The sequence below is a fragment of the Pelodiscus sinensis genome, chromosome 1 (assembly GCF_052426305.1).
Source record: "Pelodiscus sinensis isolate ZL-2025 chromosome 1, ASM5242630v1, whole genome shotgun sequence".
Taxonomy (NCBI): domain Eukaryota; kingdom Metazoa; phylum Chordata; order Testudines; family Trionychidae; genus Pelodiscus; species Pelodiscus sinensis.
The window spans coordinates 94,144,969-94,169,146 of NC_143052.1; the positions used below are offsets into that span (position 1 = coordinate 94,144,969).

The window sequence follows — 24,178 nt, forward strand, 5'->3', positions numbered from 1 at the left end:
TTTCCATAACCTCTCATCTGCATAAGTGGTGCTGGTGGTGGCACAGGAGAAGCTGGAGTGTCTAAGGGGACTGCTTGTGTGACTTCTTGCTGGCCAGTGAGGCAAACAGAAGTGCTCTTTGTGACTGGCTGGTGTCTTATAGTGAAGGACCCCCAGACTTGGGCTGTAAAGAGCCCTGCCTTTAAGTAATTCACGCTAATTTGACCCTCTCAGTGGTGCTCCAGTAAACCTTGCTATGTTACACCCTCTCCCCATCCACACCCAGCCTCCTCAGTATAAACCACATTACCATTCTCAACACTGCGGAGTTTCTCCTCCAGTTCTACTCCTCGATGCTCTAGTTCATCCAGCTGCTGCTCAATAGTGTCCATCTCTCCGTAAATATCCTCCACTGGGACGTACTGATCCGCCTGGACCTACCAAACCACACAAGCAGGAACACCCATTGTCATGAGCAGCTGCTTTCCCTAGGCAACCCTGGGTCCATCTGCTCTAGCACCGCCCTGGGGACCCAAAGCACTCCCTGACAGGCAGTGGAAGGAGCAGGGATGACCAGCATGCTGCTGTGGAGGAAGGAGAGCAATGAGAATGACCAACTCTTTCCCACCAGATGCAACCATACAAGTCCTGGGGGAAACGACCCTGCTCCATCACGCAGACTAATGGCACTGCTGAAGGAAGATGCCCTTGCTGCACATGCATTAAAATCTCCCTCCACTGACAGCTCAAACTGGGCCCCAGTTATCTTAGGGGAATGGTGCTGATACCCTGTGCCCCCCTCTATCAGCACACCCTTTTTGCCCAGACAACTCCCGTTTGAGGTCTGGCAACTGCTGTGCCATAAGGTGAATCAGGACATGCCTGGGGCAGAATCTGGAGGGACCATTTCATTTCCTAAGCAGTGGGGAGAAGAGTGCGGGAGCCAAAGTGAAACTTTGGGTGGCTGGTGCTAGGCAGTCTGGCCAATCTGCAGGTCCCAAAGGGAGCCGCTAGTGACATAAGTCAATGTACACTCCTCTGAAGAGCACTCTAGGGAGTGTGCACACAATGGGGCTCTCGACCCATCCCCCAAATCCCTCCACAGCGACCCACTAAGGGAAGGGAGCCCCAGGCTAGATGCTAGAGAGGCAAATGGGGGCTCAGCAAGTAGAGCTGCAGACCCGGCAGACAGGGCGGAGGTGATATTGGCACCTCTGCTACTCTGCCTCCTTCACCTTGCGCTTGATCAGCGGGAAGCCGTGTCCTGGTGCAGGGGGGCGTGCTGGCTTGGATCCTTTGGGAGTTTTCTGTGCAGAGGGGGAGGTGACAGGCGATGACTTCCGGTTAAAGGGATTCTCTTTGCATGAAGACTAGGAAAAAAACCAAGGAGATAATTTGGTGCCCAGGAGAGAGCAAGAAAACATGTCCCAGGCAGGGTGCGACCACTGAGCAAACACCTTTGTGTAGGAACTGCCAAAATGGAGCACAGCAATGGTCTGGCTAAGCTTCTATTACTGCTTCTGCCGCAGGACAGCCTGGTCTATCCAACTCTTATCTACATGAACAATCTCTTCGGCTGTAATTCCCCACCAGAGCGGCTCCAGAGCTTGGTTTGATACGAGAGGGCTAAAAGAACCCGAGCCCTTCTACATCACACTTTCTACTATTGCTTCTACTGCTGGAGTTACATTCGTGGGGACCTGTAGCTACAAAATGTGTGTGTGTAGCTAGCTCTTTGGATATTCTGGTATCGCGACTATGACAGTAGACAGCCTTGGGAGGTATAAACCCACAGAAGGCACCTCACTACACCACGGGAAATGTCTTCCTGAAAAGCCAGTGGTTAGCATGCCTCGAGGCAGAAGGATTTACAGCATGGTCATTTTATCCCAGCCAATGTAACTGCAGATACTGTTCTTACCTGTATCACTATCTAACCCTTTTCTCCCCTAAGTTATTTGCATCAGTAATGTCATGGGGGCAGTGAGTTCCATAGCTTACCCATAAACAGCATGAAATGCTATTTTGCTTTGAACAGCATTTTCATTTGTCCTCATTTGTACCAGGAGACAGGCTGAATAAGAGCATGATTGTGTTCTTAAGAGCATCTTGTGTTTGTCTGTTTGTTGATTCATGTGCTGAGCTGTTTGTTTGAAGGACAGTGTGCTGAGGCTGGCAGTTGGAAGCTGTACACTTCTTTACGAGGATTCAAAATCTAGAAACCTCTGTTCATTGGTCAAGCCTTAGCCAGGAGGCAAGACTATCAGGAAGGCCAGGGCTTTCTAAAGCCTGCTAGAAAGCAACCAGGGAGCTTTGCGAACAGGGGCAGCTAACAGGGCATTTTGTGAGAGATTTGGAAGGGGGTTAGGTACACGTGACATTCTTTAAAACTTTTCAACTAAACTAAACTAAAATCTACCTGATTTAAATAAAAACCCTGACAAGAATCTAATTCTCTGTAGGAGAGAATGCAGGCAGAAGCCCAGCAGCAGAGTGGGGGCTATCCTGTTTATTGTACCCAAAGTAGCATGTATGATACCTGCCCTATGGACAGGTGGCATATGTGTACATTCGGTGCAAGGAGCTCCTGGCCCTCAGAGACTATATACAGTCTTTGGAAGCCAGGGTGGCTGAATTGGAGGAGCTAAGGGAGGCAGAGAGGTACGTAGATGCGGCTTTCTGGGACACTGTAAAACTGTCCCACCTCCAGTCAGACAGCCCCTGTGCTGTCAAGGAGGATGAAAGGCTCAGGGAAGGAGAACACTCAACTGAAGCAGAAGGAAATGATCCCATCGTTGGGACCCTCCTTCCAGATGATGTTGCGGTATCCTTTCGCACTGAGGATACCTCTCTGAGGGAGGGAACTCCAGTCATTAGGAAAAGGCAGGTGTTAGTAATGGGGGATTCGATCATTAGAAACATAGATAGTTAGGTTTGTGATGACCGGGAGAACCATATGGTGACTTGCCTGCCTGGTGCGAAGGTTGTGGATCTCTTGAGACATCTAGATAGACTTATGCGTAGTTCTAGGGAGGAGCCGGTGGTCATGTAGGTACAATGACATAGGGAAGGGTAGGAGAAAGGTTCTGGAGGTCAAATTTAGGCTGCTAGGAAAGGAAATCCAGGACTTCTATGGTAGCGTTCTCTGAAATGCTTCCAGTTCTATGCGCAGGGACAAGTACGCAGGTGGAGCTTCAGAGTCTCAATGCATGGATGAGACGATGGTGTAGAGAGGAGGGGATTAGATTTATTAAGAACCGCGGAAACTTTTGGGAAAGGGGGAGTCTGTACAGGAAGGATGGGTTCCACTTAAACCAAAATGGAACCAGACTGCTGACACTGAATACTAAAGAGGTTATAGAGCAATTTGTAAACTAAGGGCTGGGGAAAAGCCAACGGGTGCAGAGAAGCACATGGATCACACAGAGACATCTCTTAGAGGAGGGTCTATTAATAGAGATTCTCTGTTCTGGTCAGGAGAAGAGGCTGGAAAATTATCAAGTTTGTCTGGAAACGGGTGACAGAGGAGGGATCACATGAGGATTACCGGTTGTGATCCCTCCCTCTGGGGTATCTGGTATTGGCCACTGTCAGCAGACAGGATACTGGGCTAGATGGACCTTCAGTCTGACACAGTATGGCCGTTCTTCTGTTCTTATGACTACCATCTCAAATCTTAGCTCCGGCTCTGACAGGTGGTGATATTTTGGCCCAAAATGAGGCACAAATGTGTTGAGAGCATGTTACTACTGAAAGCCGCAGTACAGAATCTCACCACATGATGGAGCGAAAACTACTGCACGGTGGATGGACGCCACCATATGCTAGCAGTGTTGGAAACTGGTAGCGTGACCCTCAGCTCCAGGGTGAAGTTGTTTTTATTCCACCTTGAGACACAAGCAGCTCTAGGCCAAAGGCCTATTGGCTGGGGTGGGTCTTCCCTCCCACAGGGCACTGAAAGGCATCTCATCCAGGCCTCCTGGGGAAGGGGGAGGAGGATTGTTATGACAAGAGGGAGGAGAAAAAGTGGGATCAGAAGAAGTGCACCAGCCTACCTTCAGATGTGGCTTGGGTGATGGGGAATCCTTGGGGCTTCCTTCACCCATGTCTGAGGCCAACAGGATGGGTGTGGGACTAGCACCAGCAGGCGGCTTGGGGGGCAGTCGGCTGGGGCTGGTCTTTAAATTGCTGGAAGAGAAGCTCTTGCTGGCCTGTTGAGTCCCCCACTGTGCCTCCCCACTGGAGCTGACCAACTCGCTGGAGGAAGAGGAGGAGTTGGTGGACAGGCTGGCTGGGGCCGCAGGGCTCTCACTGGAGGAGACGCTGGCAAGCGGAGTGTCTGTGCAGGAGATCTTGGACGCAGCTGGCACATGGACCATAGGTTCGGAGGAGCTCTTGGGCACTGAAGCCTCATCCAAGTCACCAGCAGCCTTGGCTGAACACTCAGAGTTGATGCTCTCGAGGCTGAGGGCAGGCGATGGGGCGGAGGAGGATGGCTCTGAGTGCGAAAGCCTGGAGATGGGGTGGTGAACTACAAAGGAAAGAGAGAGGTCAGACAGGAACTGTGGGGAAGCCAGCAGAGCCCTGACTTGACTGAAGTACAGTCATGTGATCAGGTAAGCGTAGGCCTGGACAAAGGCTGGTGCAATGCATGCACGCAGGCAAGGCCTGAAGCAAGCATATGAGAACATGGCTTCCTGGGCTTACGGGAGACAGGCAGAGAGTGACCACAGTGAGCAAACACGATAAACTAGATCAGAACTTTCCAGCAGATGTGCAAGACCCAGCCTGGCAGTCCTAAAACCCTTAGCCACAAAGAAGTTAACAAGTTACACACGTAGCGGAAATAGAGACGGGTAAGTCGATCAGTAGCGTAGTTGAGGTTAAAGAATAAAAAAATAACGTAGTTCTATACAATGAGGCTTCGTCTAGACTGGCATGATTTTCCGCAAATGCTTTTAACGGAAAAGTTTTCCATTAAAAGCATTTGCAGAAAAGAGTGTCTAGATTGGCACGGACGCTTTTCCACAAAAGCACTTTTGTGCAAAAGCGTCCGTGCCAATCTAGACGCGCTTTTGCACAAAAAAGCCCCGATCGCCATTGGCGCAAAACAAATCTGAGCTGTCTACACTGGCCCTTTTGCGCAAAAGCTTTGCGCAAAAGGGCTTTGCCCAAATGGGAGCAGCATAGTATTTCTGCAAGAAGCACTGATTTCAGACAGTAGGAAGTCAATGTTCTTGCGGAAATTCAAGCAGCCAGTGTAGACAGTTGGCAAGTTTTTCCACAAAAGCAGCTGCTTTTGCAGAAAAACTTGCCAGTCTAGACACAGCCTGAGTGTTTAGTCATAGTCATGGGCGACCAAGTCAAGCCTAGCATAAATATAGGTTTAAGCAAGGCAATCATTGGGAGGTAGTGAGCAGGACTGACCCACAGGTCCTGCTTGTCGTAACTCGATATACAAGACTCTTCACACCAGACACCTTGGACCTCCACCCTGTAAGGCTGGGTGGGAAGCAGGATCTGGTGGCACAGAGCCCAGTGACTTTGACATTAGGACTTGACCTGCCTGTGGAGAAGTGAAAGCTACGGGGCTGCCTCTCCCTGTTGTCCAAGGAGGACAGAGGTGGGAGTTTTGTGTAGGATGGTTGGGCACAGAAGGGTGTGGGAGGGACTCACCAAGCGGGGAGGCACTGGGGGCTCGTGGAGCTGGCCGCTTCTTTGTCTTCGGACTGCTGGTGGGGGTGATGCCATACCAGGGATGAATGGGTTTTGTTGTGCTCTCACTCTGGTCCTGCTTTGGTGTGTTCTTTGAGGCTGCACCTTCATCCTCTTCCTCCTCCTCCTCTTCAAAGGGGTTGTAGAGTTTGGACTCACTGCTGACGGATCCACTATCCCCTTCCCTCTCTTTTCCCTCCTCCTCTTCCTCCGAAGCCTTGGTCGGGGTGCCCAGGCCACTGCCGGGGGCGGGAGGAGCCGGCTTCCTCTTGGGCTCTGCTTGGACCAACGCAATCCACGGAGGGTCCTTTGGTCTCACAGCAGCTCCGGATCTAATTGAAGAGAAGAGTGGGGTCAGCAGCAGCTCCTGTCCTATAGGGTGGGGCCAGCCTCCCACTCCAGACATTGCAACCCACCAGGAGTCTCAGCACCACTCAGGTTTTCCCCAACTGAGCCTCTGTCAAAATAGGGCAATGCTGCAATCGCAACACCTGGGGTAGGAAGCTAGGCTCAGCCACATGGGACAAAAGCCACCAATGGTGGGTGGATGGGCTGGGATGTTCTCCAAGCAAGATCTCCTCTCCACACTGGGCTGGAATTAGGGTCATGGTGCCAGGGCAAAGAGAACAGCTGAGGGTGGCTGGTGCCCTCTCAGCAGGGCAAGGAAGAAGCAAAGGACACTGGTCTAGGATTCTTCCCCCTCTCCCTCTCCTCAAAATCAACCAAATAGAATTGGTGGGTGAGCTTAGGAAAGTGCCTGGGAAGTACTAATCTGGAACAGAACTGGGATCTCGTGAGGCCTCTCCCCAAGCCTTAGCCACAAGGCCCTCCCTCCCCACTGCCAGCTGATAGCCAGACTGGGGTGGAACTGGAAGGAGAATTCCTGAGTTAACCGCACCCATAAACCCCTATATGGTTTCAGGGCAAGCCAAAGGACCTACCGATCTGAGGACGTGGGTCTTCCTCTCGGTTTGGGAACCGGGGGGCCAGGATCAGGTACCCGCCCTAGACAGGCATTGGAAAAAACCAGGACACATGGTCATAAAAGCAAAAGGCCATTAGGAAGCAGATGAAAAGCTCTCTGGATATTCCTGTTGTCTGCTGGCTGCTCCTGCTCTCTGCAGATCCCACAGCAACAGCATTTCCCCCCATGGCGCAGGGGTGTGAGCTCCAGCACACAGGCCAGACGCCAATCTGGGCGATCTTGACAATCAGAAGACCCCTCCCCGCAGCCACCCGCACGCCCCACTTCCTGCATGCTGGGAAACAGCGCAGGGGCGTAGCCACAGGTGGGCCTGAGTGGGCTGTGGCCCACCCACTTCACATCCAGGCCCCCCGCACCGGGGCTTACCCTGCTCTGCCCTGGTGCTCCAGCCTGGGAGTGAGGTCAGGGCTTCCCCACCCCATCCCTCCTGTCCTGCTCCTCCCCATGCCCATTCTTGCCCAGCCACCCGAAGTCAGAGTCCACCCAAGCAGGGCCTTCTGGCTATGCCACTGGAGCAACGCTGCGGGGAGTGGCTGCTGTGCTCCCCACGGAGGGTGAGCGACTCCCACTGAGACACTCTGCCAGGCACAGATACAGCATAGCACTAGGGCACCAGACCCATCTGTGCTACTCTTCCCTTCTGGGGACACCTGGCAGATTGAGGCTCAGTGATCAAGACCCAGGATCAGTCAGAGATATGGGGTGTCAGTTTAAGAGGGGCTGGAAAAGGGCATCTCTGAGCTCTGTCGGGGACAGAGCGTAAGTTGCACTGCAACAGGGAAATGGGACCACCCCACACACCGTCCTTGCACCTTCTTACCATTCACTAGGCCCAGCCCTGGCTCAGAGGCTTCACTCTGCATGCTGGATCTAGGCCGAGGAACGGGGTTGGAGCTTGGCGGTGATGGCGCTGCTGCGTCTGTGCTCCTCCTCGGGGCAGGGGTGGGACGAGTGTCCTTGAGCCGTCCGTCCAGCGGGCTGGCTTTGTCCTGGCTGAGCATGAGTGGTTTGCTGGGGAGAGGAGGCCTGGGTGGTGTTTGGGAGCAAGGCTCAGAGCAGGGCGTTTTGTTCTCTGCACGGACAGAGGATGCTGCCATCTCTGCTCCATTGGGTGCACGGCCCTTCTCCTCCTCTTCGGGTGGGTGGCTTTCTGATGCAATTGCCTGGGGTGTTTGAACATGGTCCTCTTTCCTCTCCTCTGCCTCCGAGGAGGATACATCCTCGCCCACAGTGGCTGCCCGAGCCTCAATCCTCTTGCTCAGGTGCTCCAGGTCAGGGCTGGGCCTGCCCCCTGTCCTCCCACTCAGGCCCAGTTTGCCCCAGTGCTGAGTGCACACGAACGTGCCTGACTCTGGTCCAGGCTTGTAAGATCCAGGGAGCAGTGTGCTGGAACATTCCTTACACCTGCCAGAGACAAGCAAACTCCCTGAGACGGTGGGAAAAGGGCCTTCTACAGGAGGGGAGATTTAGAAGGCTAAGAGAGGAAGAATGGTCATATGATTAGTGCACTAGACTGCGACTCAGGAAAGGGGGGCTCAGGGTATGTCTACACTACCCTCCTAATTCGAAATAGGAGGGTAATGTAGGCATACCGCAATTGCAAATGAAGCCCGGGATTTGAATTTCCCGGGCTTCATTTGCATAAGTGGGGCGCCGCCATTTTTAAATCCCCGCTCGTTCGAACCCCGTGCCACGCGGCTACACGGGGCACGAACTAGGTAGTTCGAACTAGGCTTCCTAGTTCGAACTACCGTTACTCCTCATTCCACTCCTCGTGGAATGAGGAGTAACGGTAGTTCGAACTAGGAAGCCTACCTAGTTCGTGCCCCGTGTAGGCGCGTGGCACGGGGTTCGAACGAGCGGGGATTTAAAAATGGCGGCGACCCGCTTATGCAAATGAAGCCCGGGAAATTCAAATCCCGGGCTTCATTTGCAATTGCGGTATGCCTACATTACCCTCCTATTTCGAATTAGGAGGGTAGTGTAGACATACCCTCAGTTCCCAATTCTGCCGCAGACTCCCAGGGCAAGTCACTTAATCTCTCTTTATCTAGGTCCTTAGTCTAGAAAATGGGCATAATAATCCTGCCTTTCTTTCACCCTTTGCCATCTCTATTTAGACTATATGCTCCTCGGTGCATATAGTGGAGCCTGTCTCACTACACGTCTGAGCCCTCTCGGCACCACTGTAATACAAATCAAGAATAAGGAAGTTAACCCTGCACAGGCTGGTATGTTCTTACTCCACAGCAGAGCCAGGTACAATGAAAGCCGCACAGAGAACTCAACTCAAGCACTCACTCCCAGGAGACCTGAGGTGGTTGATTCTTGTTTATTTCAATGCAGCTGGTGGCTGTAAGATTTATTAGGTGTGAAGGCACTCAAGGCCCTTGCAGCAGCATTTGATTTACCATTGTTTACACTGAAATCTACAGAAATAAGCACAGGCTGTGGGAGGATTCAATGTTTTAACATGGAGAAAAGGGGCTTTTAAAAAAAAATTAATTACCTCAGTTAACCCATGGAACTCACTGCTGCAGGATATTACTGAGGCACATCATTCAAAACAATCAAAAGAATGAGAAGTTGCTAAATAGAATATTTGGAGATACAACCTGTAGAGTAAAGTTACCAAGGTCTCAATCTCCAGTCTTCAGGGCATAAGATGGCAACAGGTAGAAATCTTCTTCCTACCATCATACAGTATTGCACATGGACATGTATTAGACCTTATTTTGCCTTCCTGTAAATGCTCTGTGACATACGATAAGTTGCAGACAGGCTCTTGGACTGACCTGTTGGCCTGTTTCAACACCTCAGTGTCAGTGTTCTGACTCACTCATACAATATCCATCTGGTGGTAATACTTGGCTGTGGCTACAGGTCAATTCAGGCAGGGAGGGTCTGGGGGTGATTTACCTGATGCACTGACAGTGGTACCATTTGCCTGCAGTGTTGGAGGGTGAGGTGGAAGGTTGCTCTGGGCCTGGGGGTGGTTTACCTGAAGCACTGGCGGTGGTACAGCTTGCCCTCAGCAAGGTAGCGCTGAACCAGGTGGACGTGCTTGTGGCAGGCTGCACAAGTGCTGCTGAGCGTATTGCGCTGGGATCGCTCTGCTAGGCCTTCGGCAACATCATCCTGTCACAGGACACAAGGAAAGAGCAGACTGGAGGGGCAGCAATCAACAAAACAATGTATTTCCAAAGGATGCTCTTTGGGGCAGGGGACAGTCCACACAGCACAACTCCTCCCATTGTGCCAGATGCTCCCACAGATGCTGCAGTGATGAGCACAGTGCACAGAAAGCTAAAAGACGGGGTTAACTTTGCCACAAAAGACAAGGTACCTGTGGTGCTGGGGGGCTCTCCACTGCAGGCACAGGCTTCTTGTGAGCTGGCAGAGGGGGTGATGAGGCAGCAGCTGGGTGCCTCATGGGCGGAGGGACTCTTGCTGGAGAGACAGAGGTAAAGGGGAATCAGCCACTGACAGAAGTGGAGGATTCATGCAAAGCACGTGGTGCAGGAAAATCATCTGACCTCATGACCCAGGATGGAATCTCCCCACTTTTTACACTTCCTATTCTAGGAAGAAGTGAGAGGCTAATGGGCTAACCATGAGGCTGACAACCAAGAAGCCCTGCATTCTAATCCTAGCGCTGACAAGACTCCTTCCTGTGGCCCTGGGCAAATCATTCGCCTCTCTATACCTCAGTTTTCCCATCTGTAAAATGGAGATACCACAACTTAGCTACCTTATAGAGTGTTCTGATGATGAGCTAGATCATCAGATCACAAAGCACTGGGTAAGTACTAAGTATCGTGGAAGCCCCCTGAGTGTAGACTACAGGATACCACAAAACCCCTACCACAGCCAGGGCTGACACTAATGTGTGGAGGGAGGGGAGCACCTGTTGTCCGTTAACACCTGAGCAAAGTCTTCAGCATGGACACAGGGTCTCTCTTGAGAGGGGCTGGTGTGTGTGAGTTACACTGGAGGAGGTTTTCTGTAAGCTGCAGTGGACTGTAAGATGGGGGGTTAGATAAAGGGAGTAGAGCTAGGAAAGAGTAATGGGAAACCCAGCTCCCTTCAGGAAAGATGCTCTTGTGGGCAGCTGACACTGAGCTTCTCATCACTCGAGTTCCCAAAGCCCTAGATCCAGTCTTCAAGTGAGATCAGTGAGAGTCAGGTACGATCCAGGACACTATGAAGTATAACAGCACCTACCGCTGAGACACCTGTCCCCAAAAGAAGAGGAAAACAAGGAAAATCTGGGTGCTCTCTTCCCGCTATCTTTCTGGCCTTGAGACCAGCCTGCCTTCCCAGCTGTCACTGGGCTATGAGTTTAGTAATTAACTCTAGAACACTTTCTGCTAACTCAGTGAGGCCATATCACACCCCCTGCCTCCTCCCGCATCACTTCCTGCAGTGGCGCATTACAGAGGGAGACGAGGAAGTACTGGATTGGAAACAGGAAGCTGTGATGAGCTCACTACCCGGGTGGAGAGGGACAGATGAGATTGCACCAGCATGGCTACAGAGGGCAGGGTGGAAGCTGGAAGGATAGGTGGTAGCTCTCACCTTGGTTGGGATTGGTGAAATGGTTGTAATACTGAGACACGTAGGTCATGATGCTGAGGCAATCTGGGACCTTCATGGAGACCATATCGTTGGGATCCAGCAGGGCGGGGATCCCCAGCTCCCGCTCTGCCAATTCAAAGGCCTGTGGGAGTTCCAGAGAGGGAGGAAAGGAGTTCAGACCGAGGCCCAGTGGAAAATGGAGGCCCTTGGACACACTGGTTTGGTAGAACCTGGGAGCCTGAGGCTGGTGAAAAGCTTGCACATCGAAGAACCCAAAAGCAAGGATGCTTAGTAATGGAGGTGCCCTTGTTCTCAGTGACCCTCAAGCTATCACCCCTTCCTCTCCTCTCCCCTCTGCTACACCACCTAGTGCACTTGTTCTTCCATGTTCCCTCCTCTTCCCAGGGAGTCTCCTCATAGTTATGGCCTGAGTGGGGAGAAAGCCAGGTCAGTCTCCAGAGACCGTTCCAGCAATAACGCAGCCCAGTAGTACTACATGGGAGGGTGGTTTCAGTCAGATGGGCATTTGCCCCACTAGGAACCGTCGTGAGATTCCCCATCTCATCTCCAGAGAAAAATGATCTTGTGATTAAGACACTGGCTCAATTCCCGGCCCTGTCTGCAAATGACTGTATGACCTGTGGCAAGCCCCACAATCTCTCTGTGAAATGGGAACTTGCCTCACAGCAGTAGGGATATATCCATTAATGTTTGTAGGGTGCTCAGAAACTCCTGGGGGGAGGCAGTTAAAGTACCTAGATGGACAGATAAATCCATATAGGCTTCTCATGGTCAAACAGGACATCTGCCAGCCAGGAATAATGAGGCACAATGCACAGGACCCGGGTGGGCTCTGCAGTACCACTGAAGTTTGCCCAGCAGAGGGGTGTGTTGCTTTCACTGCAGCTTAATGTCTGCACTTGCTGTTGCTTCTCTGGCAAGCCAGCCCAGACTACACATTAGCCCTGACATAGCATTGCTGACACCTACTACTTTGCCACTCAAGTGTCTCAACCACTGTTGGCAAAACAAACCCTGAGACAAATACTCTACAGGCAGAGCCAGAGAGCAGAAGAGCTACGGGTCTAAACAGAATGACTGTGGAACACAGAGCAGGAACAGCATGTGTGGGGAGCTCTCGGACTGAATGAACCCCAAATATTGTAGGTAGCTTGTTTCCCTTTGGGTAGGAGAGTGTGATTATTTTGGGGGATCCTTGGAGCTGCTCCTCTGGGGACTTATTTTCTTTTGAACCCGTCTTTCATGAGCCCTGGTGAGGCCTACGTTACACGACTCCTTTTTTTTCCAGCTCTCCCGCTGGTTGGATATTCCCAGGCGACCTCATGACTCCACTTTCACTGGATTACTGCTTACACGCATAGCCACAAAGAGATCCAAGCAAATTCCACTACTAATCCCCAGGCCAAAAGAACATAAATGGCCATACTGAACCAAGGGTTCAGTATCCCGTCTTCCAACAGTAGCCAATGGCAGGTACCCCAAAGGAATGAACAGAACAGATAACCATCAAGTGATCCATTCCCTGTGGCCCATTCCCAGCTTCTGACAAACAGAGGCTAGAGACACCATTCCTGCCCATCCCAGCTAATAGCCATTGATGGACCTAGCCTCCATGAATTTATCTAGCTCTTGTTTTGGGAAATCAATAAGCATATTTCTCCAACTCCAGTGAGCACCAAACAGTGGGGCTTGCTAGAAGTAATGGAGCTGGGCAGAAGGGCAGTGAGTGAATACTGCTTCCCTGAAGCAGCATTATCCACAGGACATCATATCCAGTCTTGTTTGACAGACGGCACTTCTGGGATCATGGCTTCTCTCAGAGTTGCACTCCAGGCCGTGGCTTCACAGAGAGCCACACCACTTCTGGGACCATCACTTCACCAGAAACTGTGCTGGCCTTAGGAATTCCCAGTCCTTAGGATCATACTGCCCTTTGGACCGCCAGTCCCCAGGAACCACTCCTTGCTTGAGCATGATACTTTGCTGTGGGCCGCTTCAGCTGTGATTTGTTCTAAGCTCATTTGCTCTGCATCCCATCAGACAAAACTTGAAAACATCTATCAGAGTCCACCAGCAACACCACCCTAGGGAGAAGCCCAGTCCTCCTGCAAGCAGCTGCTGGGAAGGATGAGGGTGCTTGGGACTGCAACCAGGGTGCAGTCCCTAGACCATGTTCATGGCCTCTAGCCTGTGGCTAGTGTCTGATAGACATGATGCTCCTGCTCTGCCATTCCTTTAGCTGTTGAGACACGGGAGCTTTCTCTCTCTTCATTCTCCTCCAGAGCCTCCTGACTGCTGTGGAGAAAGGTCTCTAAATCAACCAACACCTACTCACAGCCTCTGATTTTGGGGCCCTCCTTTGCTCTCAATAACTCCTGTGCTTGCTGATGATAGCTTTTCCAAGGAGCACTGTGAAACCGACATGAATCTAGACAGCTGCACTGACAACAGCAGCTGTGAAACTAACCGGACTCTTGTTAGCTTCATTCTTCAGCTGTCTGACAAAGTTCAGAACAGCAGGCACAACAGAGCACATTGGTTCAGTCATTTCCCACTTGGGAAGTTACCTTGACAACAACATGATCTAGAAGTTTATATTTTCTTTAATGCAAGATTATAAGGTGTGGAAGCAGACACATCAGTCCCCCCCCCCACTCACACTGCTTCTTCCTTATCCAAGGTGAATAGATTTTTCTAGCTTTGTACAGATGACTGCCACCATGTCCCCCAGCCTTTGAGTGCACATTATGCCAACACTGCAAACTTTACCATGTTATTTCCCATGTCCAAGATTCCCTCTTTCCCGGGAACTCACCAGCTGGTTGTTCTCGTAGACATTGTCCTTGGAGAGCAAATCAAAATCTCTGGAACAAGAAAGCACAGAGAAGTGATATGAGAAAGGGGAGGAATGGCTCTGCAAGACACCACAAACAGGTTCCCAGGGCAGCCAATCTTACAAGAGCATTTCAATAATAAAAAGCAGAACTCCCAGATGACCAAAACCTGCGTTCAAGCAGATTCAAAACTGCAAACAGGGAAAGAGACCGTAAGAGAATTTTATCATTTGAAAAAAACCCACAAAAGGCCAGGTAAGCCAGGAAATTCAGACTTTAACATAATTATCTGTACTCCAATAGCACCTAAAGGTGCCAACCAGTATTCAAGGCCCCAATCTCAGAGTAGAAGATTTAAGATTACACATCAAAAACATCCCAAATGTAGAGAAATACAGAAAAACTGCCCCAACTCCAACTCTGCCCTCATCTCCCTAACACAATAAGCCCCTACTGAAGGCCGATGTTCAATCAAATATTATAGTATCACAGCTAAATGAAATGTTAAAGGCTGGATGCCTTGCTGACTCAGGCTAGAAGTTAGGCATCATTGTCACACTGCTGCAGACAACTGAAATCGTATCCAGAGGAACATATATTTAGCCTATTTGCAAGGGTTTAAAATATCCTGTGCCAGAGGAGGCCCAACTAGCATGGAGAGTAAAGGCTTAAAATGGTTATAAGATTTGCAGTACCTGATGTGAGGGAAATACAGGATAGGAGCTGGCTACGTCTGTGATGTGCAGATGAAGTGTAATGGCAGCATCACTTTGTGCTTGTTACAGATGTCCAGCTGTTGACCTCAGCATTTTATACTAAACCATGAACTCAGCAGCACAGTCTACCTGTGAGGTAGATAAGTATCATCCCCATTTTACAGAGGAGTACACAAGCCCAGGAATTAAAGGCCAATCTTATTTACATTTAGTACTTTAACCCAGGAGTCTTCTTAATGGTTGTGTTTACACTAAACAAAATGTCCTCATCCTGCCTACCTCCAGTTTAATTTTGCTACAAAGCTTAGTGTAAAGCCAGGCAGTAAGACTACTTCCAGAACAAGAGACTCCTTAGTGTGATGAAAAAAGGAAGAAAGTCCTTCAGTGACTTTTCACAAGGTTGCCCAGGAAGTCGGACAGAAACGGAAACAAATCTTGGTCAGTCTCTCACACTGCAAGGATACACTTCCTCTGTTCCGAGGCAAAACATGTGTTCTCACCAAAGACTAATGGAGATAGAGGCTAGACTCTGGTCAAGCAGGTAGCAGTAACAGGGGTATGGGGTAGGGAGAAGGGGGATGTGGACACATCTGTATGCTGAGCTTTGCACCATGTAATGGGCGTATGTGTGAATACAAGGTCTGAGTTAAGGTTATTTGATGCATCTTAACTCTGTTTCTATATTTGGCTTTTTTTTTTCTTTCCACCATAACCTTAACTTTGAATTTCCTAGCTTTCCTTGAGTTCATGATTGGCTTGGAAATTGAACTCTGGTTTTGGTGGAGTTTGTAACAACCATCGAACTGGCCAATGAGGAGCACCCAAAACCAGACAAAATATATCTTCACCCCAAGCCCTAATCTCTTCTGCCAACCTAAAACCATTTCATTTAGACAGGCCCATTCTGCTTAGGGCATTGCGATGTGCATGTGGAAAAAAGATTATGATGAGTGTGACCAAATGAGTGGGAGTGCTGGTTTCTGTGCTAGTAAGGCAGGCGTAGAAGAGTCTCAACTTCGATTAGAGAGAATAAATTCTACCAACACTATGCTCCACCTGGTCTCGTCGCTCAGATCTACATGGTGAGAATGTAGCACACAACTGGTGGGTAGGTTTCAGCACATGCCTTCTTTTGCTGCTCCACAATATGGCACCGGGCCCTGAGGAGCCCAACTTCTGCTCCTTGGGGCACACAACAGCACTCAGGGAGGGAATAACTAACACAGATTGGGATGAGACCTTGCAGAGCTTTTGGGTACTGTGGTTCAGTAAGCCCCCAGGAAAACACACCCTTTGATCTTTATTTGGCAATTCCTGGATTTGAAATACCAGAATTTCGAATTTCACAAGCATCTGGCACCTGGCTAAAAATGTATCACCACTTTGGCATCAGCCTAATGAGTCCCGTGATATCTGATTCTTGGGAACAAAGTCCTAATGAAGCATCTGTATTACCAGTCCTCAGTTTCCTGGAAGACTTCCCAGTAGAATGGTTGCCCTGATTCAGCAAGTCCCAACAAAGCAGAACACACTTAAGAGTCATAATTTCCAAGCATCTAGCATCTTTCAGCCCAAAGTGCTTTGCCAATTATGTAGATACAGCAGCAGCAGGAGCCTCTGTGGCTTAGGGCAGCAGCCAACAAGCCCACAAAATACTGGAAGGCAGGGGGCATTTAATACAGCAAACACTAGAGCAACTGTCAATATTTTTTCCAAAATATGTTGTGGGCTCCTTAATGGCCACTCATAGCAGGAAGACTTCAGCTTTTAAGTCCCTCCCTGACAAATCCACACAGCAAACAGAATGGAAATCTACCTCGCTCATAGAAGAATAGTGGAGTTGAGCCTGCTGGGATTTGAACTGATGATTCCAGGCAGCCTAAATATGTCAGCTATCATGTTGCTATGGTGTGTCCCTCCTTTCCCTCTCATTTTCAGCACGTCTGCTTCTCTCTCTCCACTGAGAATACCATGGCCAGACATTATCTTATTCTTTTGGTGTCTATACTTTGAAAGTCTCCTGTCACAGGCTCTGTGCAAGACAGCAGTACAAGGTAGGGGAAGAGATGTTCATTCTCCCACATGTATAGCTGCAAGGGGAGCCTACTAATACAGTAAAACTCCAATAGTCTAACATCCAATAGTCCGGCACTCCTGATAGTCTGGCATCAAAATGGCAAGAGCCTAGTGAGTGAGCTTCGGCAAAAAATGAGTCACAAGGTAACAGCGGCAGCAGCTGAACTGAGCAAAAAGGGTAAAAAAGGCTTAAAAAAAACTAAAACATTACAGTATACTGTATACAGTATGTACAATAAAAAGGGTTAAGAACACTTTATATACAGTATATAATGTATACAGTATATATATAACCTGCTTATAGTACCTCCTGCTAGTCCGGGATATCTGATATTCCAGCACCACCTAAGTCCCATAGGTCCCGGGTTATCGGAAGTCTACTGTACTTATAGGGTACGTCTAGACTACATGCCTCTGTCGCCAGAGGCATGTAGATTAGGCTACCAGACATAGGAAAATGAAACGGCGATTTAAATAATCGCCGCTTCATTTAAATTTACATGGCTGCCGCGCTGAGCCGACAAACAGCTGATCAGCTGTTTGTCGGCTCAGCGCTGTAGTCTGGACGCGCGGGTGTCAACACCAAAGGTATTTGTCGACCACCCAGGTAAACCTCATCCCAGGAGGCTTACCTTGATGTCGACACCCGCGTGTCCAGACTATCGCGCTGAGCCGACAAACAGCTGATCAGCTGTTTGTGGGCTCAGCGCGGCAGCCATGTAAATTTAAATGAAGCGGCGATTATTTAAATCGCCGTTTCATTTTCCTATGTCTGGTAGCCTAATCTACATGCCTCTGGCGACAGAGGCATGTAGTCTAGACGTACCCATTTTGTGCTTTAGATTTTCAAAACATAGTCTAAGCATCAGCTAATTAATCCTCCCAGCCCCCATGTGAAATATGCCTGGATATATTATAGTCCAGTCTTACAGATGGGGTGGGGGGGGGGGAGTTAAGTGCCTTGCCCAAGGTCACACACAGTCTCTGGCAAAGCCACAAATTGAACCTACCTCTCCTGAATCTCAGTCCAGAACTCTGCCACAAAACTGCTTCCTTTGCTGCCATTTTACCGATGGAGGGAAAAGGCACAGAGAAATTGAGCAACTTCCCCAAGGTCACAAAGCCAGTGGGAGTCAAAGGCAGGATTAGAAGCCACATCTCCAGACTGCCACTCCTGTGCCCAACCCCATCTACGACAGTACCCAGGAGCAAATTGCTCAGGTTCCTATTTTAACAGTGGCCACTGAGTTTGGGTTCCCAACTTGAGCTACCTTAGGCCAAATTGCAGAGTGGCTAAGCACTTGCAGCTCTCACTACTTTTTTTAGACACTCAGAGCTTCCAAAAGCCTGGGCCCATTTGCCTGAAGCTTTCCAGGATAGTGTATTTATGCCCAGCATTAAAATTCCATCTGCACAATTTCAAATGAATGGGGCCGGTATGAGTGGATTGAGGAGAGTTCAAGCGTGGAACAAGAGCGGAAGTAGCTTTAATTTCAACAATGGTAAGAGACGGGGTATGGTCTCTCCACAATGTCATGAAAAGGTATCACACCCCTCTTCTCAAACAAGAACTTATCAATACAAGTAAATGTCACCTGCTGCCACAGCAGCTGTTTTGGGCTGAACACTCATGCAGCAAGAGCGTCCAGAGATAATAGATAGCCATGGGGTTTTACATAGACTGGATAGAGAGATAGACACAAACCGAGAAGAAATCCTGAGGAGCAGAGAGCTGGCGGAGTATTATTACAAAGGAGTGAGTTCCATGACTGAGTGCCATCCACCTGAGCACAGCACCTGCATGGATATGCTGTTTCACACCCTGATGGAGCTGGAACATGAGAGCACATGAATGCATGTGTAGGCAAAACGTCAGGGTCTCTTGGGTTCATACTATTGCAATCGGCATGTGCAGCAGCACAGTTGAAGGAAAGCAGCTGGAATGGCCCATCACGCTGGAAGCCCATGCAGCAGAAGGCTATTTACAATTACTAGCCAGATCCTATTACTAAAAGATTGAAGGTGCTTTATAAATACAATTTAAAAGAACAGGGGGAATGCTTTTTCTCAGCTGTCGGAGAGATTTATTGCTCCATATTATTGAGTTTCCAAATCAGGACATGGTGAAGTGGCTTAAATCAGCTGAGATGGCATGCCCATTGGCTACCCCTTGAAAAATCCTTCCTTAACACGCTATGTCCTTGTAAGGTCCTAGGCTTGTCTTTACAATACCATTCACTCCAGTTAACTGAGATGCTCTTAGTTAGGACATCTGCCAGGCAACAGATTTGAGCTCGCTGATACTTAAGAGGGATAGTAATTCCATTTAATGAGAAACCTTCTGATGATTTAGCAGTGCTACCCAAAACCCTACTGTTTCCCACTTTCATGCTGGCCCAGTTGGTTTGCTTTTGAGCCCCCCAATAGCTGAGATTAAAAAAAAAAAAAAACCCACACCAAACACACGCGCACAGACCACGGTAAGAATTGCTGCTCGTCCCTGCGGCACCTTAAAAACCAACACATTTATTTGGGCATAAGCTTTAGTGGGCAAAAACCCTCTTCATCAGCACCACTTTTGCCCCCAACATCTTATGCCCAAATAAATTTTAGTCCTTAAGGTGCTACAGGACTCCTTGTTGGGTACAAACGAACACAGCAACCCCTCTGATGCTTGTCCCTGTTTTAGTTTGCCTCTTTAGTTTTCTGAGCATTGTGCAGCTGACTCCTGAAATATGCAGGCAATAGGGCTGGTCTCTGTTCAGATAGCACCTTCTCCTAACTATACATGCCCATTCTGTAATAGGATGGGTGCAGCAGCTCCTCAGCTGCATTAAAATTAAAACAGTTTCTCCTATTAATTGCATACAGTGTTCTCTGTTAGCTGTGTGCTTGGGTAGCCACCCAGGAAAGATTCACATGCCGCCCAGCTGATTAGCAAAGTGCCCACAACTAGCAGCATATGTTTCTACCAGGAGTGCACATTCTCACATGCCTTGGTGCACATAACAAATTTTATTCTGCACATGAATGGAAAAAATTAGAGGGAACACTGATTGGGTACCAATCTTTGTTGGGACATGATTAACTGATAATCCTAACAGTTACAGGCACACACACACCCCTTGCTGCCTCTGTATCAAGCTGGCTCATGTGTGTGCCAGCACCTGCAGAGCCATGTGCCCCACCACGCTGCTGCCTCTCTATCAAAACACTGGCTCTCACCTGTCCCCCCTGCATGTAAAAGTGTAGCCACTAAAAAAGTCAGCTGTTACACGTTCACAAAAATAAACAAGTTAACATTCCTGGCCTATTGTGGGAAGCAACCTCAGCTGGGGTGGTAAGATAAGTGCTTTGGTTATAGAAGGAACATGGAGAGCCATATGTCAGATTTCAGACACTTGTCTACAGTGAGAAGAACTGTATGTACTAACCACAAGGGGAGAGCATCAGTTCACTAGTCACAGCAAAGACTGTAACAGACAGGTGTACACAGCATGCAGCTTACGGGGGGAGGAGGAGGAATCATCTCACCTGCCTATATGGTTTCTCTGGGAGAAGATCATCACCCCCAGCAAGCCCACTCCCAAACTCACCTGTTTCCATCCCTCTCATTAACCTGTCTCTTAATCCACCCCCCTCTACCCAAGAGCCCTCTGCGAAAGGAGTGCAGAGGATACTAAATTCCAAGCTGTTAGCACGGTAGGAAGCCCTAGTGGCTATTTTCCTCTGTCCTCTTAATTAATTTCTGTCATTCAGCACAGCATTGTACTAGTTCAGCTTCCCCTAGCCCAAGATCAAAAAGTCCCCTGCTGAAGTAGTATGCCCTACTCCCTGGCATTTAATTAGGTCACGAAGAAGCTGAAACAGAACACAACCCTCTTCCACTGAAATATACAGAATCACAATAACCTACAAAGGACACCTAAATTAAATTTAAATTTTAAATAAATGGAGATTGCCTATCTCCTAGAACTGGAAGGGACCTTGAAGGTCATTGAATCCAGTCCCCTGCCTTCACAGCAGGACCAAGTACCATCCCTGACAATTTTTGCCCCAAATCCCTAAATAGCCTCACAACGCCGGGTTTAGCAGGCCAATGCTCAAACTACTGAGCTGTCCCTCCCCCCATTAGGTAACTTTTGTCCGGCTATCATTTGTGACCAGTGCAGGACTGTTCCCTACATCATATTCTCCAGTGCTTTGCTCCATATATGCTACATTTAAAAACTACTGTTGGAAGTTTTTAAAGGAAGAATCTTATTGACTGAGACAGTTCTGGAAAATTTCAAAATAAATGCAAAAATGCCATAGACGATCCTCTAAGACTTTGGGGACTGGATGCAGCTCCCAGCTTGCCTGGATCCAGTCCCTAAGGCTAAGGGCTCCTCCCAGCATTGGGGAGCCCACACTAGTGAGATTGGGCTTTTCTTCTCACTTGTGTGCAGCACTTTACTGATTTTTCTGTGGGTCAGTGGCCCCTGACCCAAAAAAGATTCCACACCCTGCTCTACAATTTGATAGAGACGGTTCCAGAGAAAGGCATTATGGCACCTTCCTGAAGCCTCACTTTTCCTTCACTATTTATTTTTTTCAAATGTGAGAGTGATTTGTCTCATGATTAGCAGGGGGACTGGGAACAAAAAAATTCTGGGTTCTGTTCCCAAACTCTGCCACAAACGGAATAATGTGGGCAAGTCAAATAATCTCTCTGTGCCTCAGCAAAGCCAGAGTAATAATTAAGGGAGACTCTGAAGCTTAATTCATAAGGATGATAAAGTGTTTTCAGATCCATGTCTCAGAGTTCCTAGTCACATGTAACGTGTAGTTACTATTAAATTCCAAGGGATGGGGTTGGTCGGACGCAGTAAGTGTGAAAGAACCCCCCCTTACAGCCTAGGAAATGATTGAGGTGCGCCCAGGAGCCGGTCGCCCAGCACCCCACCTCACTCCTCGTTAGTTATTCTCCCCACCTAAAGTCTCCCGCTGCCCTTCAGTCTCCTTAAATCCCAGGACAAACAAACCCACTTTCTTAACGCCCTTTACGGGCAGGAGGGGTCCCAGAGCTCCTTGCACCAGCTCCCAGGCGCGTGGCCTCGCCTTTCCTATATCCCAGGGATGCACCACGGCTCCCTCCCCTACACTCTGGGTCTCGGGGGCACCTCCCTACAGCGCGGGCATGAGGACGGGCTCCCGGCGTCTCTCCCTCTGTCCCAAGGAGCTGGGCGCGCTGTCCCAGGGCGTTTCCCAGGGTCCCCCCCAGTCCCCTAGGCTCCCGGTGTGGCCTCCGCCCCCCGTGAAGGAGCCGGGGCGGAGTCCCCGAGCGGCCCCGGCGGTGGCCGGGTGGGGGCTGAGGCGAGCCCGGCGCGGCCAGGCCTGGTACTCACAGCAGGTCGGGCCGGTGCCGGTGCAGGATGGCGCAGAAGGCCAGGCCGTCGCGGAAGGAGCTGCTGAGGTCGCGGATCTCCACGCCGGGGTAGCCCTCGCACTGGCGGCGGCACCAGGCCTGCAGGGCGCCTCGGGGACCCGACATCGGGGCGGATCCGGGGCTCAGGCCGCCGCCGCCGGGGGGAGCCGCATGGGGAGGCGGGCCGGGCTCCGCGCTCTCCGGCCCGAGCCTGGGCGGGTTCCGGCAGCGGCCTGCGGGCTCCTGTCCCCGGCGCGCTGCCCCAGCGGGCAGGGGGCTCCGCCTGCAGGGCGGGGATCTCGGGGCTCCGCTGCGCTCCGTGCCCCGCCGCGGCTCGCTGCTCCCTCCTACCCCTGCGGGCGCCGGCTGCGCCTCCCTCCCCGCGCCGGGCTCTGCTCAGACCTGTCCCCGCCGCTCCTCCGCCCAGCCCGGCTCGGCTCTTCCCCAGCCCGAGCCGCGGCGGGGAGGGCCCCAGCCAGGCACGGGTCAGGGGCCCTGGAGCAGCGCATGGGCGCTCGGCGTGCCCGGGGGCAAGGAGGAGTGGCCCGCATTGCCACCCGCTGCCTCGTGTCCAGCTGGCCCAGGGCAGGTACCGTGACTGGGCCCGCCCGTAGTCTCGCAGCGCGCACGGCCAGGGAGGTAGGGTATGTGCCACGGGGGCTCCCTGCCTGGTATTAGCTAGCGCATGGAGATGCCACGGCGGGGTTCAGCGCGTCTGACACTAGGAATAACGAGAGCCACAAGGTGGGCGAGGTAATAGCTTTTATTGGCCCCTCTTTTGTTGGTGAGAGAGGGACGCTTTGGACCTGTAGGGCGCTCTTGAGGGCTGGGAAAGCTAGTCCCAGCCACGTGGAACGACGTTAAATAGTGAGCCCTAGTGAGAAACCATTCAGGGTAGGGTGTCCACTAACACCTCTCACAGGCCTAGGGGAAAAAAGGGGAGGCTAGTGCTTTCAAATTGTAATAAATCCTAAATACACTGTGTCTGTTCAGTCAGTCCACGGATTGGATAGTGTTTAGCAGAGTTATGAAGTTACACTCTCACGGTCATAGTTTGAAAGGCTTCTGCAGGTTACGGATAAGGATATTTTATTTACATTGTGTATACAGCCCCAGATGGGGTGCAAGGTGCTTACCACACAGTAAAGTCACGGTCACAGGGCGTTTACAGTCTCACTTAAAACCACACATGAGGGCATCTGATAGCAGGGGAGATGTATGTCTAGTATGGGGAAACCCTGCAACCAAATCAGAGACCGGAGCAGGGTATGACTCAGACTGGGTGTGATAGGGCATGTGTTTTGTTGGTGCTGTTTTGGAGATCCCTCTCCCTTCCTCCTTACTAGTCCAGTGGAGAAAAATAGGCAATACCTTGCATCCAAAGTCAGTAGTCTGGCATGGATGGCCTAATTTGAGCTCCTTCCCGCAGGCAGCTGGAGAGAACAGCAGGATTGTGCGTAACAGGCACCCTGTCTAAACAACAGGGATATTGTGGTGCATTTGGAGCCGAAGGAGGGAGAGGAGAATGGGTAGCTTGGAAATCTAGGATATACAGTATGTCTCTCCTTTCCCCCACATCTACAGAGCCTGAGTCATTCTGCTGCCATAAGCAAACTACTAACTCTCCTGAACTCCCACAGTCTTACTGGACTGCAGCCAGCCAGCTATTAAACATTTTGCTGCCCTAGACAACTACCAGCCCTGCCTCCTCCATGCTTCGGGCCTGTTCTTCCAGTTCTCTAGGCATTTGCTACCTCAGAATGGAATGTCCTGATTGAGCATGGTTTGCTCTCAACCTAGTATTAATAAAGCATACCACTGCAAGCCACAATTCCTTTTGCAATCTATTGGCGCCTGCTCTGTGCAC

At 50.3% G+C, this 24,178-nt stretch overlaps 1 protein-coding gene across 1 annotated transcript in view; it reads right to left on the reverse strand.

Annotated features, from left to right (window-relative positions):
• MICALL1 (MICAL like 1) overlaps positions 1–22,930 on the reverse strand; it is a 29,645-nt gene extending 6,715 nt beyond the window's left edge. The window contains exons 1-11 of the mRNA XM_025182550.3: positions 22,292–22,930; positions 14,094–14,142; positions 11,258–11,399; positions 10,026–10,129; positions 9,681–9,817; positions 7,500–8,083; positions 6,636–6,699; positions 5,656–6,026; positions 4,035–4,510; positions 1,215–1,349; positions 290–416 (exon numbers count right to left, since the gene is read on the reverse strand). Of these exons, the coding sequence (XP_025038335.3) occupies positions 290–416; positions 1,215–1,349; positions 4,035–4,510; positions 5,656–6,026; positions 6,636–6,699; positions 7,500–8,083; positions 9,681–9,817; positions 10,026–10,129; positions 11,258–11,399; positions 14,094–14,142; positions 22,292–22,437 (2,335 nt within the window). The 5' untranslated portion in view covers positions 22,438–22,930. The remainder of the gene's footprint in view (positions 1–289; positions 417–1,214; positions 1,350–4,034; positions 4,511–5,655; positions 6,027–6,635; positions 6,700–7,499; positions 8,084–9,680; positions 9,818–10,025; positions 10,130–11,257; positions 11,400–14,093; positions 14,143–22,291) is intronic.
• Between the last annotated feature and the right edge of the window lie 1,248 nt (positions 22,931–24,178).